Source organism: Triplophysa rosa, linkage group LG19 (genome assembly GCF_024868665.1).
Source record: "Triplophysa rosa linkage group LG19, Trosa_1v2, whole genome shotgun sequence".
NCBI lineage: Eukaryota > Metazoa > Chordata > Actinopteri > Cypriniformes > Nemacheilidae > Triplophysa > Triplophysa rosa.
This window is the reverse complement of record NC_079908.1, coordinates 19,722,127-19,741,650: the sequence shown is the minus strand read 5'-3', so window position 1 is coordinate 19,741,650 and position 19,524 is coordinate 19,722,127. Positions and strand designations below refer to the sequence as shown.

The 19,524-nt window shown below is 39.4% G+C and overlaps 3 protein-coding genes across 3 annotated transcripts; 1 reads left to right on the top strand and 2 right to left on the bottom strand.

Annotated features, from left to right (window-relative positions):
- Positions 1-664: 664 nt before the first annotated feature.
- On the top strand, positions 665-4,850 carry ccng2 (cyclin G2). The gene is made up of 8 exons (XM_057359862.1): positions 665-784; positions 1,538-1,679; positions 1,848-1,985; positions 2,092-2,342; positions 2,470-2,548; positions 2,626-2,724; positions 3,045-3,247; positions 3,867-4,850. Exons 2-8 carry the CDS (start codon positions 1,575-1,577, stop codon positions 3,982-3,984), a joined length of 993 nt encoding a protein of 330 aa, XP_057215845.1. The 5' UTR covers positions 665-784; positions 1,538-1,574; the 3' UTR covers positions 3,985-4,850.
- On the bottom strand, positions 3,148-14,251 carry taf1c (TATA-box binding protein associated factor, RNA polymerase I subunit C). Its single transcript, XM_057359860.1, has 15 exons — positions 13,842-14,251; positions 12,012-12,123; positions 11,595-11,647; positions 11,404-11,499; positions 11,248-11,303; positions 10,877-11,124; positions 10,645-10,773; positions 10,151-10,268; positions 9,746-9,817; positions 8,627-8,762; positions 8,198-8,323; positions 7,443-7,620; positions 7,070-7,207; positions 5,696-6,906; positions 3,148-3,260 (listed from the first exon to the last, which is right to left on the bottom strand). The coding sequence occupies exons 1-14, from the start codon at positions 13,968-13,970 to the stop codon at positions 5,726-5,728; spliced, it is 2,772 nt and encodes a 923-aa protein (XP_057215843.1). The 5' UTR covers positions 13,971-14,251; the 3' UTR covers positions 3,148-3,260; positions 5,696-5,725.
- Positions 14,252-15,622: 1,371 nt separating this feature from the next.
- Positions 15,623-18,820, bottom strand: LOC130570247 (proteinase-activated receptor 3). Its single transcript, XM_057360465.1, has 2 exons — positions 18,653-18,820; positions 15,623-17,893 (listed from the first exon to the last, which is right to left on the bottom strand). Exons 1-2 carry the CDS (start codon positions 18,714-18,716, stop codon positions 16,815-16,817), a joined length of 1,143 nt encoding a protein of 380 aa, XP_057216448.1. The 5' UTR covers positions 18,717-18,820; the 3' UTR covers positions 15,623-16,814.
- Positions 18,821-19,524: the final 704 nt, after the last annotated feature.

Below are 19,524 nucleotides of genomic sequence, written 5' to 3'. Positions count from 1 at the left end.
ATTACGTTACAAAAAAATTAAAGGATTATTGTTTTATAATTTAGTCTGTAACACATTTTCTTAAACAGAATAGATCACCTCATGTCCCTGACAAGGTATCATCATGACCCAAGTTGAATATGCATTAATAATGCAACTAAATTTGAATTCGCCGCATTGATCATCTACGAAAAAACGTACAGCTAAGTGGCAGATTTATACACTGACGTTTTAAAGAATTTGATTGATGTTAAATAAATACAAACGCCGTTAGAATAAGAACATTTTAACGTGATGAATGTGTTTTTCTGCATTCTCTAGCCCCCTAGAAACCCTGTCGAAACAAAACGCAGCAGCAGCAGCCAATCAAAGCACAGTTCATGCCGTCTCTTTACTAGCCATTGCTGACGATTACGCATAGCCCAGTAGCCAATAAGCGACGAGGATTTTGGGCGGACTTTTTGAACGCTGCTATTTCCGCACATCCTATTGGTCCGTTAGGTTGTCTATATATTTAGGCAAACCCGTAGTTTTCGAAGCATTTAATGTCGATTAAAACAAAAAACAACACGGAAGCATAATATATTGTGGACATAATATAAAGGAAACGCATTTAAATGTAAAGACTATGAACGTTAATGCTATAAAATACATAAATGTATGAATACACAGAGACTTACGTTTCCTACGTGACAGGCCCATTGGGCGGAGCCAAAATCAACATCAACAAAAGGAAAGGAAAGAGAAGCTCAGAAAAACAGAAGACTCGGATATACAGACGCAATATGTCCTTTTAACATTTCTGGTAATGTATATTTATTTACTATTATGGAATGCAATTATTTAACATGATTGACATTCAAAATACGCCTTTAGACACGGTCTCTGTTAAATGTCCAGTTGTTGTTGTTTTTAACGTTACCCTGAAAATAGCCCGATCTTCGGTTACGGTTGTGTTTAAGGGCCGAATCATTTTTGTTACGTTAATTGTTTAGATTTCCGTTTTACTTAAATGATAGATTATAATATTCCATCGTTAAATTGTGTCATTGGTGATAATTAAATCAATTCTGAAATGTCCGAATTTCTAGTTCGTTGGTCGTCTTGGATGTTTATAATCCAGTGACCGTATCATTGACATCAGTTTCTGAATAAATATATTGTCGAACGAATAGATCCGTGAGATACCAAAATTGTCGACTTATTTTAATGTAAAACGCTCATAAATGTGTTAAATTTACTGTTAGAAACAGCCTGTACAGTAGTGTAAAGACAACCCCTCCCCCCGCTGTTCGAGGTATTTTCCAGCTGACGGATCAACTGGACATTTCACTTTCATTCCCGTCGTTGACGTTTTAAGATTTTTTATATAAAGCCTTTACAAATAAACGGTTTTAATCATTCTTCCGTGTCGGAAGAGTGGAAGTTTATTTGTTTGGCTCTGCTGTAAGAAGGCGTAAACCAGCGCAACCCGACACCGACGCTCAGCTGAGCAAACCTTGACCCACCGCCCTGGGTGAACTGCATTTACTCACTTTGTTTTTATGTCCTTTTAAAGGTGTTTTGGAGAAGCAAAACCCAGAAATTTTGAAAACATGGATGCCTTTAAACTGATGAAGGAGCTGAGGGCGAATTTGGAGCAGGAGGTTTATTATCTGCCCAAGGAAACTGGACTTAGTTTGATCGAATCCACCCAAGAGGTGATCTGCTTTAACAAGCTTCCCTGCAACTATTGGAATAAATAAACACTGTATTTTATGTCGTGTAACTGTAAACCTCATATTTAATGATGAAAAGTCAGTTACGAAAAATTATTTTGTATTCTGCATTATACCTAATGGTTCAAATGTGTTTTGTTGTTCCCACAGAACGGTAATGGAGTTTCAGCCAAATGTCGAGATGCGCGAGTGGAGGATCTCTGGAGCTTGACCAGTTTCTTCGGTTACAGCACTCAGACCTTCGTACTGGCCGTAAACCTGCTGGATAGGTTTCTAGCCATGATGAAGGTAAACAGTTCACCATTACAAACACAATCCACTGCCCCAATATGCAAATAAGTAACAATTGAGATTAAATAGCCATTATAACCGATCTGCTGTATCTTAACTTAAGGTCCAGCCAAAGTATCTGGCATGTATCAGTATAAGCTGCCTCCACATCGCCGCCCGGGTGACCGAGGAAGAGTGCAACGGTTCCTCCAGCCACGAGCTCATTCGCATCAGCCAGTGCAAATTTACCGTCTCGGACCTCAGCCGCATGGAAAAGATAATTTCGGAGAAACTGAACTTCCAGTTTAAAGCCGTCACAGCCTTAACCTTCCTGCATTTGTACCACGCTATCATACTTTCACATACCTCCAGCAGGTAAGAATCAAACTTGTTGGTGAAAAACACTTTATATGAGGTAGAACATTTCACTGTATATGGGTCACCGTAAAACTAATTGCACATTCTCGGTCTTGTTTCTAACATAAATCTCACTTTATTCCAGGAAAAACGTCCTGAATCTCGACAAACTAGAAGCCGAGTTGAAAGCCTGCCTGTGCAGAATCATTTTCTCCAAAGCAAAAGTAAGAATAACCACAAAACACATAGTCATCAGGAGCAAGTTAAACGGAATGTTAAATTTGTTTCTCTCTTTTTATAGCCTTCGGTGCTTGCCTTATCTCTTTTGATGCAAGAGATCGATGCCTTAAAGTCATCAGACCTGCTAGAGATCGCCCACAGCATACAGAGACATCTGAAGGTAAAGACATAGATCAGACATTCCAATTGTAATAACCCATTTCAAAAATGTTTGTTAATAATGCCACGAGACTGTTCTGTTTGGTTTAAAGTCACAATCTTACGACTGTGACTAGTTTAATCGATTTAACCAAAACACGGTCAGTACAAGAATAATCACCATTGTTTCCAAAAATACCTTTAGGTTTAACAGCACTTAAAAGTCCTTTAGCATATCCTCTGGCCAGCAGACTATTGGCTCGGTCGAGTCGGTCCCTTCCAAACGTACGCTGGCTCTGTGCCCTGGCCTTATGTAAGCTGGTGTCTGTGTGCTCTGTGTAGATCTCTAAAGCTGACCTGGCGTACTGGCGAGGTCTGGTAGACCAGTGCATGAGGGAGTATTCCTCTCCTGAATGTTCCAAACCTGACCACAGGAAACTGGTCTGGATCGTGTCGCGGAGAACGGCACAGAATTTGCACAGCAGCTACTGCAGCATTCCCGAGCTGCCCACCATCCCGGAGGGGGTCTGGGACGAGAGCGAGAGGTAAACAGTTCACCTGTGGAGAAACACGGGCATATGAATGTCAGAAACATATTCAAATTAAATGGAAGATTTAGGGTTGAATACAAAAACAAAACATTCATATTGGTCATCACAACATCTAATTTCAATTCCACCGGGTATCACCAGACACAACTTGTTTTTTCCATTGCACTGACATTACATAACCCCGGCGTTTCACTGACACGCACATTTACGTCACAACCCTGGGCTTGTCATCACAGGCTGAAGTTCCTTCTGTACGCTCCACCCAGCATCCCACTATCATGTTCCCTAAAGGTGTTATGTGATAACTACAAATGGTTTGTCTTGTCCTAGCAACCAGCCCTAGAGTTTATATAGGCGCTATTCTCCAAAGTTCCCTGCTGAATCATTCCTAGTGCTCACTGACAGCCAACAGGACTTGCAACTCGAGTCTGCTAATGGCAAAAATATGTATACACACCAAACTAGGTGTAGCAATGGAATGTGGGTGGAGAATACTGCGTATTTACAAACTGACGTGGGTTGTGCATCATCACCTGTGAGTAAGGAAAGGTGTGTGAGGTGGGGTCAGCACGAAAAGTACAAGATATCTGACCGTGTTTGTTTCCTACAACAGTGAGGATTCGAGTGAGGACTTGAGTTCTGGGGAAGAGAGTCTGAGCAGCTCCCTAGGAAGTGACGCAGAAGGGACCTACTTCCCTTCTAACTTCCTGTCCCAGCGCCGCAGGCTGTAATACATTCTAAACCACTTGCCGAGGAGCACAGCCAACAGTGAGCGTGATGGAGTGAACTCTGGAAGCTACAGATGAGCGTGGCTTCTGTGTTATCTTCCATGACGCCAGTCTTCTCTTGGCTGAAAACCTAGCGTTGAACAGCAAGGTGCCATTGTGCCTGGGTTCAGTGAAACCACAGAGTCCAAAGTTGTATTCAGAACTTCTCGGGCTTAACCAAAGCCTGTCCGCATACTGTAAACATCTCTTTTAATTACTCGTGTTAAGCTAAAGTGAGGACAGTGGCAGCTACATTTTTAGACAAAAAGGAAAAAAAAAGACATACGTGTAGCCGTAGTGTTAGTAGTAGCTGGTGCATGTCCGGATTTGTCAACATTCCAGGCAGCTCAATTGAACTTATCCAAGGTACAGTAGACTGTTATTTAATAACCTAGGACTTGTACTTTGGTGCTTTACACAGTTTTGCAAAATGATTGTTAATGTGTGACCGAGTAAGCCGTACGCTTGAAGAACTGCTGCTTTCTGAGGCGGTGTGCACGGTGTTCGCAAATAAGCGTGTTTGTTTATTTTTGTGCGTATGTGAGTGCGATGTCGTTAATCTACTTGCCAATTTAGTACAAGTGTCACATTAGCCGATGTGTGCGTGTATGAACAATTACTGTACGTTGAAAATGTGCGTTGCACAAAAAAGCCTAAAAAACCTTAAAATGTAAAAAGGTCTATATAAAAATGTACATTTGTATAATGTAAAAATGCATATACACGTTATGTATAGCATCTTGTAGATATTAACTTATTATTATTTTTGTCATGGTAATATGAAAAAAAGATGTTCAAGAATAAAAAAGCTATTTTGAAATTCACGTCTCTCTGTTGTTATGTAGAAGAACTATTGAAGAGTTGCATGGCCATCATAAATTCCAGCGTAAGGACATCAAATCCATTGCCTAACACAACTATCCTACACGAGCAAAAAATGGAAAACAGATTTGCTCTAAATTTGCTCTTGAGCTTCATAATGGGTAACATGGTAAATAATTTTTTACACAGCACTTACGTTTGGCATGCCGCAAGATATTTCACCCAGCAAAAAAGCTACAAAACACAACGCAAAGAATCAAGTCAATGCTGATTTAAACACTAGCGTCAACTGAATGTTGCAATTTTGACTCGCACATCGTGATTGTCAAGCTTTCGCAAAAATGGAAACTCATTTGAGAACACTGACATTCATTAGCTTCCACAGTGTAGTAACATTCTCTGTTTCTTTTGAATAAAAGGTGGGCAGCGTGCCATTAAAATACCACAATCTATTTCATAACATCACCCACAGTACAACGTATACTATGATAAAGTTCTAAGTAACTGCGCTGAATACCCATATTACAAGCTTCAATGTCACTCTCGGATTAAATAGAAAGATAAAGCAACACAGTAACAAAATTCTCATGTTTAACTGCGATGCCAAGTCTCATGTTTTACTCTAAAGCTATTTTGTAAGTACCTGTTATGTAAAGTCAAACATTGCTAGCAAACGGACAGAAACGAAGTTAAAGCCCACACAGCGATTGGTCCATTTGTTATTCATTAAAAACACGCAATCCCATCTTTCATAAACACACGCTACAAAAACACAGTCTCAAATTCCACTTTTAAACACAACCCGCCCCTGTACAGTACAACATTCGACACCAAACAAAAGTAGGTCACTTGCCTTGAAGCATTCCTGGTTTGCAGCCAGCGTTTAGAAACCCATGCGAGACTTTTTCTTTGGCTGGGAGGATTGCGAGAGACCTCTGACTTTGGGCACTTTTTGGGACGATAGGGTGAGCTGAGATGTGGAAGACATCTGAGAAAAAGAAAGTCCTACTTCCTCTTCAGAGTCCTGAGTAGATTTATGTGAACCAAACCAAGAACCAAAGTCAAACGTCGTTTGTTTTGACGTTTGCTTAGTTGGCGTTACGTTGACTAAAGGTAAAACTCCCAGGTTTGTCACTCGTGGAGACCTGGTGGAGTCCTCAAAAAGATCTTCTTGCTCCAATTTTTGTGGCATTCTTAGGACAGATTTTAAAGGTTCTTCTTCTGAGTTTAAGGCTGGCTTCAATTTCGCCATCTCCAATGTTCCTTCATCCTTGTTCATGCCCTGAGAGTCCTCCAAATCCTCTTCGTCTGAACCGAGATACTGACTTGCAATAGTCGACCCCTCATACAGATCGTCCTGGTAACTCACCGACGTGGTGAAACTTCCCGAAAGCGAGAGGCGCCTACGTCGCCCCTGCTTTTCTCTGAGCCGCTTTCCACGAAGGGCTTTGATTTTCTCTTCCCGGTTTAAGCCCAGTTTATCATCCCACCAGTCCTTCCAATTGTCATCCCACGCCGCTGCCAATCGCTGGCTCAGATCATCCGGCCACTCGGCTGGATCTATAGGATCGGGAACGGGGGTCACGTTTAAACGAGGCAGGTGCGTAACCCCGTGAGTGAGTACCTCTTTCTTTCTCATGACATCGTGAAGGTCTCTCTTCAGACTCTTCAAGCGATCCTTCTGCTGTGTATAAGCTTCGGGGACTTGTACATCTATTAAGCCGTTGGTTTTGATTTGTCGATGACGTAGGTGTTGTTTTTTGGAAGAGGCCTTTTTGAAAAGAGGTTGAAACCACTTGTTCCAAGCCACCTGGAAATCGTGATCCTTGCTTGGTTTGGGTGAGCTGGTCGAGTTACATCCTCTGGAACGGCTGGATGATTCTTGAGCGTCTTCATTTGTCTCCAAAGTAGGGGAGTGATCTTTATCGACATTGTCGATTATTGGTTCTGTGAGGTTCTCATTGGTGGTGGCCTGATGTTTGTGGAGCGTTTGATAAAAGAGGTCTCCCGTCTCTGTGAGCTGGAACACAGACAGGTAGTCCTTATTCTGTACAGCTGCGAGACCTGATGGAGATGTGAAAACACAAGATGTTAGATGTGGAACAAACAAGAAACCCTGAAACACTCGATTCGGCTAGCTGTGAAACCATTTCTTCAGTTTAAATCTAACAGACAACGGTTGGGTTTAAACGTATTAAATTAGGTCTGAGGTATGATGCGTGCTTACCTGCAGCAGGTACAAGGAGTCGCTTCTGAGCGATGTGTCTCTTATGAGGGAGAAGAAGGTTTAAATGGCTTAGACTCTCACTGGGACTAAAAAGCTTCTGAATGGGACCCCGAGTCTGACAGGCGTGCTCTCTCCCACCTAGCATCACATAAAAAACATTCATTTAGTAGTCACTAAATTAATCTAGGGGTTCAACGTACATAACGACATGGTATATGAGGCACAACAAGTTCATTAAATCAATAACAGACCCTTTAAACAATATGGTATGTTTTCTTAGCTTCTCACCATCCACCATTTTGTTCATAGCTGACAATTAAGCATTTATTGTCTAGGAAAACACCTATGAACGAATTATAAATGTATATGTCACCTTTGTACTGCAATAACATGACCTCCTGTGACTTCGGAGCACCCAGCAGCAATTTGCAGGCGTTGTTTGAAGTCATATCCGGCAGAACGCTGGCAAACATCGGCTGGGATTCCATCATGTGGTCCCATTTCAGCATGGGCACACAGGGAAAACGCTCATCCATGATGTAAGCTGAAAACTGCAGACAAGGAAACGGTTACTATAGTAACACATCATGATGTTTACTCTAGAGCAGGGGTTTCCAAACTGGGGTCCAGGGAAATGTTTGATAAACAAGTAAAGATTATTACGGTTTCATTTCTACAAACAATACGTTGCCCTTATAATATCACTCTTTCTATTTGTATAGCAGGTTAAATGCTTTCTTTATACAAAAAATAAATATGTATTTTAGAAAGGGGGTCCCGTGCAAAAGCTTCATCATATTTGGGGGTCCTTACAAGAGTTTGAAATCCTCGGCTCTAGAGAAACCCTTTAAGAAACACCATAAAAACATGGAGCGACTCATACAATGTTTACTAATGCAAACCACTACAAGTTCAATAGGCCTCAAAATACACAAAAAAGTAGTTTGAATAAAGATAAAGGTCCCTAAATAAGTTTTATCTGTATGTGTGTGATGTAGGTCAACAGAGAATCACATGACCTCACAGGATGTATGGCTATATTACTCAATGAGACGCTCATTGCCTTCAGGCTAACAGCTGACGCAAGGCTTCAGACTCAGACGCATGTGACTAATGAGATGTCTTTACCTGGGTAGTGATGAGGTGGTGGTTGGCGTGGCTTTCGCTCAGGTACTTGGTAAGAATCACCCTCTCTCCCATCTTACAACCTGATGTCTTTCCAACCCGGAATAATGCGTGATAACAATCATGATTCTGGAGAAAGCACATGTCGGAACGACAAACGAAACTTCATCCCAACTTTAAAACTAGCTCAAGAACACGTGGATTAAAGGGATAGTTTACCCAAAAATGACAATTCCGTGTCATCATTTACTCACCCTATTATCATTTCAAGCCATACAGGTTTAAAATGACAGGAGGGTGCGGAAATGATGACAGAAATTTCATTTATGGGTAAACTGTCCCTTTGAGACTGCTTGGGAAGACATCAAATCTTCATTCTTTGTTGTACTGAGTTTAGGCCATTACTAATGTACTAGAGATAGGACACTTTACCCTTGCATCTGTAAGCTCCGCCCCCATCCTATCAGCAAAAACCATCACTCGAGGGTGGCACGAGAACTCGCACCATCGCCATGCCGTCTTTGGATTTAAATACGGGTTAGAATCCTCCCGCCGAAACTTCTGCAACCTGTAAAAAAACGCGTTACAAACGTCTGGAGAGGTTAACATTCAATCGCAATCGCTAACATTGTCCTTGCAATGCGTTTTCAGTGTTGAGTCACATTCAAAAGACCATAAACTTAAGAGGCAAGTTTGGTAAAAGGTTGTCAAAGAGTTTAAGAAAGTGGTCAAATGTTTGGTTTGGGAGAACCGCAGTTTGCTCTGTGGTTGGTTTGGATGCAAACAGGAAATAAACGGCTGGGTTTCTGTGGTACTCGTGTTGTCGACAAAAGCCTTTTAAAAACGTAGTGTATTATTAAGATCTCACTGTTGACTTTAAGTACGGTGTATTATTTACTCAATTACTTTGGAACGCAAACTTTAGAAAAAACATTACCATTGATCTTCCTTCCATTTGTATGAACCCGTACAACGGGCTATCTTCTAAGGAAAGGAAAACATGACGACCCATTTTATATACGTATATAAGTATATGGGGACTGTCAGACACTATTAAAAAATCTTCAAAACCCAAACAACCGAGGAACAGCAACACGTTTTGTTAACCATGTCAGAGCTTCAGAAGTCCAAAATAACTGTATATACAAAGCTCTTGAATGACTTCAGTAAACCCATCACATACACTGAGATCATATGAATTACATCAACAACATTTTTGTTCCTTGTCATGTTAGAACTTGCATCCCAGTCCCCTACTTTAACTATATGGAGGGAATCTTGGCAAGACATTTTTTTGTTTCACAAAGACATTAAATCATGTGGGTTTTACATGACATGAGGGCGAGTAATGATAATTTGTACTTTTGGACAAACGACTCCTGCCAGTAGGAAGTAAATCTGTTAAGGATTAACACAAAGACGTTTACTATGATAAACTTGAGCACTGGACGTATTAAACTAAAGAACAGTTTGTAGCTGTAACTGATATGTCGAGGATGAACACTGAGCTGATAAGAGCCAGTGACGTAGACTGTTCTTAAACACACGTACCCTTTTCTCACGGTCCAGAGATACGCTGAGCCCTGTTCAGTGGCCACCACCAGCTCATCCGGGACATGTGGACTGAAGAGAGCGAGAACAGAACAATCCCATCAATATGACAAAATTCATTCATCTTTCACCTTATTTGATCTGAAGTTATTTGTTAAATGAAGAAATAAAATGCTCAAAGGGTGTAGTGACATTCTGTTTTAACCGCGTGAGAGTGAATAATTGAAAACTATTTTTTTATTCTTAGGTGAACTACCCGACATGTTCATGAGCTTTCAAACACACTTAAACGTGTTGGAACAAGTACTGCACGTCTCATCCTGAAACATTTTTCTTCAAGTTCAAAATCCCCTAATTACACTCGTTGTAAGTGGCCGAGTTTATAACGCAAGGGCTCAAACCCACCTGACGGTGACGCAAGAGAATCGTTCCTTTGTCCGGATGACTTCCTGAAAATGTGGCTTCCTGCTGTCTCCCAGGACCCAAGAGCTGCAGAAATAATCTGATCGAACAGCCACGTTACCTGCATACACGCATGAAAAGGTCAAACGGTGGAACACTTCTCATAATCAGACACAATTGAAAGAAAAAAGGTAATGAACTTGGGGACTTGGGGATGTCCAATATATCTGTATTAGCAATAACCATAATTACTATAGTCTTGCCAATGCTACACATATAATACTTTTGTAAATAAATCGGCACTAATTTCTAGTTGACACTTCAATGTAGGTCACAGCATTTGACATTTTGCCTTAAGAATGTCTTTAGTGTCTGACATACAGTGTGGCAAGCATCAATCATAAAGGAATATTTAACCTTGCAGTGTGTGCCGGGCTTTAGTTAGACTTGTTGAAAAACAGCACACATCAAACTTCAAATTCCACGTTACATCTTACCTGCGTCCTCCATGTTGCCCAAACTGAGCTGTCTAATGGTTCCATTCAGCTCAAAGGCAAAAGGTTTCGAGTCCATGAAAAAACTTGGCGGCTTGTCAACGTGATACTCTGGCACCACCCTGTGGAAGTCTGGGGGAATGACAGTGAAGGAACTACATGCAAAACAATAATATTAAACTGTCAAAGCATTTAATAACACCACTGAATCAAACCGACTGCTTTAAGAGGATACTGAGCGTGTCCAGTGCCGCCCCGCTGGGATAAATCAGACATCCGTCACCTCCACCCCGAGCCTGATGTAGGGACATGTATCCCAGAGCGCCCCCTGTGAGATCTGGGCAGAACTCCTGTTGTTCTCTCTGTGACGTCAGTTCCTCATGGAGCAGTTCGGAGAGGAGGGATTGAGGAATATCGCTCACGAAATCACCAAGCAAATGATGGGTGTGACGGATCTTCTCCCAGTAATACGAAAGCTGGCACCTAAACCCCAACATTTTTTTTTTTTAAACTAAAATGATCTATACCAGACGAAACGGAATTGTACAAGAAAAAACGAACACTATGAAAACGTTGCTAAAAGATAGATGTGAGAAATGTTCTTACCTTTTATGATTCAAGCCCTCGAGAAATCTGTTGACCCATTTCAAACTCAAAACTTCCTGATGAACATAAGAACCCCCTGCGAAGTTACTATCAACACCAGCCAAAGACAGCACCAGAGCTCTGAACAACAACACACACACACGACAACTCACTCACCACTGGGTGTTTGCGTGCAAAAGACCAGTGATCCTTAAGCAAATGTCCCATCGTGGAGAAAGCATCCAGACAGTGATGCTGATTAAAATACTGCATCTAAAGAAAAAACAGAGCCAAATCTAAACAAAACGTGTTCATGTAGTAAATGCACATTTTACTTCGAGACAAGGTTTTTGACTTATTTTGCTTACATGCTCTGGAAAATCCATCGGGTCTGGCAAAGGACCATATAAGACTTTGGCATCTGGGGAAGATTGAAAAAATGACAACAATAATTGGCTTTTGTAAAACAAAGATTTGGAAAGCTGCGTTCAAGGAAAACACAAACTGAAAAACGTGTCAAGAATGTCCGGATCGTGTTGTATCGCAATCTTTTTTTTGCTAAAGGAGAGAAGTCCCAAAACCACTGTGCCATATTTTCTCGAAAATCATAAAACACCTGGCGAATATTTCATTTCATGATGAATTTTTTCTTTTTAATTTTCAATTACATTTCACTTTTATTTTTACAAAGAATTAAAAATAAAGGTTAAATTAAACAATATATCTGTATTAGTTTGAGATCACGATTGCAAAATTTAAAACACTTAATAATGATGAATATTTACCTTCACATGGTGGAATTAAAGGAGTAACTGCTGGTTTGACTGGTACCCACTTGTCTCCTTTAACTGTGCGCTGAGATTCAAAGGACTGCTGATTGTCTCCATCAGCATCACACTGGAAATTCAATGCACAATGTAGAAGTGGATTATGTTATGACCACAGGTTCACAATTTATTAATATTGAGATCTATTATTTATCTATCCATTAGACGTGGACAGTACTTTTACTTTCACTCAAGTACATTTTTCAAGTATGTGTCCTTTTCATTTCGGGACAAATACTTCACTACATAACATAATTTTGTTTTACCTTTAATACTGTATTTAAGTACATTATAAATCTAGTACTTTCAAAAACACTTTAGTCAAAGAAATGACTGGATTTGAGATTTTAAGTATTAAAAGGAAAAAAAACTGTATGTGTATACAATAATGTAGCGGAGTAACAATAATGTAGTGAAATATTTTTTCCAAAGTAAAACACTCTTATAAAGTAGGGTACTTTAATTAAAAATGTACTTGAGTAAAAACACTTAAAGGTACAGTTTGAAAAAACCGCCGCTAGAGGGCGCACGATCAAAACAACAACAATGCCATAGCTTGATGACGCTGTGAAGGGGCTCTCCTGTTTCTGCCAAGTGGTTGATATCCTTAGGGCAACATCATGTTGACCCTGGGACAACATTTAAATCAACCAATCAGATTTCAGAAATAAATTTACAGTTTATATTAAGTTTAATCTTCCAACCAGGATTAGGTGCTTCTTGACCATTGTTTTTCACTTATCATTTCCCTCTGATTTTAGGGGTAAGTTATGGTTAAGGTTTGGTGCGGGTATAGGTTTTATTTATAAAAATGTTACCACTTGGCAAAATCAGGTCGAGCCTGTGACGGAGCGTGGAATGATGGGATCTGTTGTCTTCAACTCCGCCGTTGATGGCCATCAATCAGACGGGAACGAGAAATAATGTTAGCAGATGAGGTAAAGTTTTATAAACGTTGCGAATAACTGTGGTCCATAAATAAGTGACTGCTCGAAAAAAGCTAGTGGCTTGCAAGACGCTAGACACTACTTCCGCATTTGTCCACGACACTGTTGTCATGCGGTTTCTACGTCAGTAAAGGCGGTAACAAAGGGTAACGCGGATATGACGCCATTGACCTGCGACTGCACAGCCCCGTGTCACTGTTTAGAATGGCGATTTTCTCACGATTTACAAGTAGTTGGAAACATTTGAGATATTGTAAGTACTCAGCTGAACAAAATATATAACACTAGCCTAGTGGTTTTTGGATAATTTACTGCAAAATTGTTACAAACTGCACCTTTAAGTACAGTCCACCTCCGCTATTTATTAAGAAGTGGTATCCTGACACGCCCCTGCTGTGACACTGCCTTTGGATAAGTGAACAGATATTGCCCAGATTAAAAAAAGGTTTTTAACTTTTTATATTAAACAAATCTATATTCAGCAATGTCTCAGGAACTAGGCCATTAATGTTGCATATAACTTACTACAGCAAGACAAAAATCACACAAAAAAATCTTACACTGACAATAATTTCTGGTAACTAAATTCAAGAGAAATGATACATATATACAATACAATACAATATAATACAAAAACAACATCACGACTGTGTGAATGCCCTGGAGAAATATGAATAGAAAACAAACCTCAAAATTACACACATATCACCAAAAACACTCACAATGTGCTAAAAATGAATATGCATTGCATTATGGGTATTAAAGAACATCATAATCATAAAGAGTCTGGGAATGCTATCATCAGGGTGGAAATGTCATTATCATGTTATTTATATCTTACTAGATCAGCACTGGAATGAAACACTCGCCCATATGAGCCCCAGCCTCCATGACCGTGTTTCGGTTTGATCTGCGGCGGTCCATCGAGATAAAATTGCGGAAAAAGCTTGTCTGGAAATGTGTTATCCATGAGCGCGTGGAGGTCTTCCTGTCCGGCCCGTAAAATTAGACAAGTCCGGGCATGTTAAAACGCACACCGGTCTTCACGCGACGTGTTAGGTGCCACAGTTTTAAGCATACCAATTAAGCACAAATTTGTTAAATTAAACGAAATGAAAGAAATTGTGAAAAAAGATATCCGGGTTATACATTTGAAATTTGAAAGCATGTGTTTATGGTATATTCGTGGCTGGCTAATGGCAGCGTGAGGCTAGAAGCAGCGCGAAAAACACACGTGTCAGCTGATGCGCGGAGATGGAAGCCAGACATCATAGGAAACGCTTCGAACGCCGCTACAGAGTGGATTTCAAAATAAAAGCATTTAAAAAGCGTTTTCATGTATTTCAAAACAATGCCCGACTGTACGTGGATGCAAATTTAAAAACATATGAAAATATAATATAATAATACCCTGTAAATAAGGTTAAGTCATTTGTTGGACGGAAATTAAACGGCACATTTTCTAAAATGTCGAACGTGCAAAAATATGTTTGTATTATTTATATGTATGTGGAGGGGAAAAAACTGCACTAAAACAAATGCACTAAAATGTTTACTTCCCCGTGATCAAAGTTGTTAAAATGCAAGAAAAATGTGTTATGCGTTCACGTTTATCTCCAAGGTTAAGTTTTAGCAATGACGATTTTTTTACTTGAGTAATTGATTAATACGACTTATCTTCATCAGAACATCTAAAGATTTCACGTGACTAATCATTTTGTATAATCTTTGCATTTTTATTGTTTATATTTTCAGCATCACTTGACAGTATATTACAGCACACTCTGATATATTGTATGGATTTATTTTTCCTTGCCCTCCTCTTATTCTGCATTCCAAGGTTCTAATTATTGTTTTTACATTTTATGGCACATTTGAATAACACGTTAAATAAATCTTATATATCCATTTTTATATATATTCCATATTTCTATCCATTCATTTAGCATCACCTGCATTTATGTTATGCATAACCTTAAACCTACTTCACCAGGCAAAGTCTATATAGCTTTTCTATATTTTCAATTTGCAGAATAACTTCACTTTCCATCAGCTATGGACATCGTTCTTTAGGCCTCTGATACATCAAAGAGAAACAGGTCAACGATAGACCATTTTTTTGACACACAACAAATATATCTTTTCTCTTTTCACTTCTCTTGAACTGTCCAGGCATCCTCACATGCCCTGTTTTTAACAGTAAACATGTTCCTGATCAAACCTCCAGCTTTATTGGCACACTGAGACATCTATATTCCAGTTAAAACAACAAAATAGCCATATAAAAAGACCAACAAAGGAAGCAAAAGAAGGAACATATGAAAATATCAAATATGAATCAGTCTCAACTCAGCATTTCTTTATGGCTATAGTTGTACTGTGGCTTTTACATATAATATATGAGATATATTTTGCTTTATCCTGTATTTATGTATTTATGCACAACTGTATATCCTGCACTTGCTTATTGCACTTCTGGTTAGACCTAAACTACATTTCGTTGCCTTGTACTTGTACATGTGTAATGACAATAAAGTTGAATCTAATCTAATCTAATCTAAAATATAGTTCACATCTAGCTATGAGGCAAGGTGAAAGAGAGAAAGAATTTGTTAGACATTAGTTACAAAAGAAATGTTTAATTGATCAACATGGTAATAAAAAGTTAAATGCCATGGAGGCGGAAATATTTTATTTTATTTTCCAGCACACATGAAAAGCACAGCTGCCAAAGTGTGATTCATGTTGCTGTGTTTGTTTACAATTTGCGCACGCTGATGACGTTTTCTAACTTGCGCCGTAGCCTAAGATTCAGTACAGATCATCGTACAGTGTACATACATGTCGTTCCCAAGTTTATAAGATCCATGTCGCACAGTGTGACCTGTCATGATATTATAAGATCGCTGAAATCGCACAGTCTGTAGCAGGCTTTAGTCAGAGGCACCATAATTAATGTAACACATAAAAGTTCATTTGCATCAAATTAATCCATGAAACCAGAAAATAAAAAACAGAAACGTTTGCTTTATTATTCGCTTTATTGACTATATTCATTCTGTGTTTTAAGGTTAACATATAGTGATTATCATAAAGCGTTAAGATTTTCTATGAAAAAACACAGCAAAGCTTTGCCTTTGCCAACAAGGCTTTACATAACACTTTCCTATTCACAAACAGACAGACACACACACATTCTGAACACAGTCCAGGCAGTTTATTACACCCCTTTCATTTAAATGTCTCTCCGTTTGTATTCAGTATAAAGGGTGCTGGTTCTGTCCAATCCGATTGGCTGGAACAAAAAATATAAGTCCTCCTTGTGCCTTTGAATAAGAACCCCTATCAAGAACAAAGTTCAAAATCAAGATTACTTGATTTTACTTCACATACACAGTAAAATTGCCAGTGTTGAAAAATGAACACTCACAGTGTATATAATCCACACTCTCAAAGTGTCTATTATATACACTGTGAGAGTTAATTTCACCTTTGACCTTTAATTTGACCCTGGAGATTTTGCTGTGTACTTCAAATATCAAAGTTAATATCAAATGATGTCAATCGGACATCTCCTGCAGAATTGTACTGACAACTCAAACTTAATAAATCTTTATAATGAGCTAACAGTTGGAGAACTTTTTGTTAATTTTTAACCAAAACGTTAAGAATTGTGGCTTTAAGGTCAACATGAAATCAAAATTGACACAATTTACTTTCTTTGTGTATTGATACACAATCGTGCATGATTCATAAGTGCACATTATTCTACATAAAATATGATGTCTTTTACACAAATGCAATCAATGAGACTTTAGGAAGAAATACTATAAGCCTGTCCTTTCCATGCAAGGAAGTAGCGTTTGGTTCCGACGGTCCTGGACATGAGAACGAACAGAAACGGATCCAGAGCACAATGTAGACAACACAGGCACACGGTCACGCTGAAGTACATGTAGAAACTCTCAGTAGTGCTGGTGGAGAGCAGCACATAATGCACAAAATGAAAGCAGCTGCTCGGGCCGAAGCAAACGAGGAAGATGACGAAGTTAAAAGTGCTGGCTCTGATGTAGAGGGCCCAGTCCCGGTGCGAGCGATTGAGGTGCCAGACGATAGAAGTGTAACACGTCACCGTCAACACCAGGGGCAGAAAGAAGCCAACACAGGTGAGGCCAAGATTATAGTAAATGAGCCATTGATAGGCCATGGATAAGTTGGCCGGAAGCACATCATGGCACGTGACGATTTCGAGATGTGCGATGCGGTAGCTCTGTTTGACCAGGAGCTCTGGCAAAATGGCCATAATGAATATAACCCAAATGGTCAAGCAGCACCATGAGCTGAACGAGCGCTTCGGCAGGCTCTTATAGAGGAAGGGGTGAACCACTGCCATGTAGCGCTTAATGCTAATACAAGCTAGCGTATATGCTGAGCAGTAGAGGTTGCCATAGAAACATGCGGTAGTGATGCGACAGGTGGTTTCGCCGAATATCCAATGGTTGCCGTTGAGGTGATAATGTGCCTTCAGCAAGAGACTAAGTAACAGCAGCAGGTCAGACACGGCTAAACTACAGTACAAAATGGCAGATGAAACCATCCTCACTTTGGCTCCAACAGCAAACAAAATGGCGATATTGGCGGGAATCCCAACGATGATGGCTATGATGTAGACGGTTGGGATGAACCACTTGCTCAGAGGGCCTCTGAGGTAGGCCGCTGTGTTGTTGCTACGTAACTCCATTTCTACAGCATCCGTGACAGGGGACAGGACACGTGTATGTGGTTGTGTTCGGTTCCCAGGAAGGCCTATGTTAACTGGAATAGCATCTCCTTGGAAGGTCCTCGGGCTGGCGAAATTGGTGGCGTTGCGCTTGGCCTTCCGGGTCCGCTTTTCTGCAGGTGGTCAAAAAACAAATAAAAGTTTAGAAATAATTTTCAAAACCGTTCAGAAGTTGTGAAACGCTTGACTGAAATGTTTCTTATAAATTTAATCTTTTAATCTGAAGTTTTGATTTCAACCATTCAACCACTAATTGCACTATTTCCATCTTTGTCAGTATTAAAGATATAAAAAGGTTATATTTTCACAGAATGAACTTTACATTATGTTAAATGATTTAATGTAGAAAATAGCCAATCACAAAAAATGACTTTGGGTGTTCAAAGACTGGGCACATTTTTTATGGATCATTTGGATGAAATAATAAGAAAAAATTGCCAATATATTTTTATATACCCATCAATTTTTTTAAAGATGGGTTAAACTTAGACAAACACATACTGTACGCACACACACACAGAGAGAGAGAGAAAGAGAGAGAGAGAGAGAGAGAGAGAGAGAGAGAGAGAGAGAGAGAGAGAGCATACTCTTCTTAATTCACTTAAATAATTTGAATAAATGTGGAAGGTTCATTATTTGCTATCAATGATCAAAATTTAAAATAAATGTAGGCCTTGTTGTTGCAATATTATTATAGTTTATTCTCGTCTATTTTCTTTGATTTCAGTAAAAAAAAACAGTTTACAAAAAGGAAATGCTTTTACGTAACAAACGTAATTTGTTTGCTTTGGACTTTTTATGTAACTATAAACATGGAGCTAGAAATATGCTAAACACAGTTTAAGAACGAAAACTTAAATCCATTTTCTTACCTTTAGCTTGTGCCGCATGTAGAAGAAGTAAAGTGATCAAAACGAAGAGAAAAATCTTGCCCATAGTTAAAAACACTTCAGGTTTAGTCTTGAAAACGAGCGGATTAATCACGGCGCTGTTTGTCTGCGTGTCTGGAATGCGAATGAGTAGAAACGCAACACATGCGCTGTGACTGCATCTCTCTCTCTCTCTCTCTCTCTCTCGATCTCGACATCACACACGCACATCCGATACAAGCTGAGTCGTTCCGTGGCGATGACATCATCTGGTGCCGTTTTAGTAACTGCAGTTTTAGAATATGAGAGTAACAAAACGAATAACAAAACTGTGGCCACGGATGTGCGGGTCTTGTTTTTGTTAGTAATAGTTATAGTATAGTTGCTATTTTTCAAACACTTTACAAAAGTTTTGTCTAAAAACACAATTGAAAGCTTTTTCACCAACTAAAAAAGTGGAAACTTTTTAAACCCTGCATTTGGTTTTACAAGTTTACATTATGCTTATCAATTTACTACTATTTATTTTATCCAAAGCCACTTAAACATGATCAGAAGTACATATAGCTCATAATCAACTTTTTTAGACTGTCTTCTTCTCCAAAGTGTTGTCTCACTTCCATGATTTTGTGTTCATGTATGATTCACACGAATGTAAAGGAAATGGCTGTCTGTCAGAGATAACACGAGTATGCAGGTGACATGCAGTGTCTGGTCTTTCCTCTCCACCAAGAGACCAAAGGACTTCCATCAACTTCCATCAACATACTGATGTATTTTATTTGTCTGTGAAATGAGAATAGAGCGTGAGAAAGGGATGAATGGAAGGTCAGTACTTGCTTACTAAAGTCTCCAAGCACAAGCATGCTTACGCC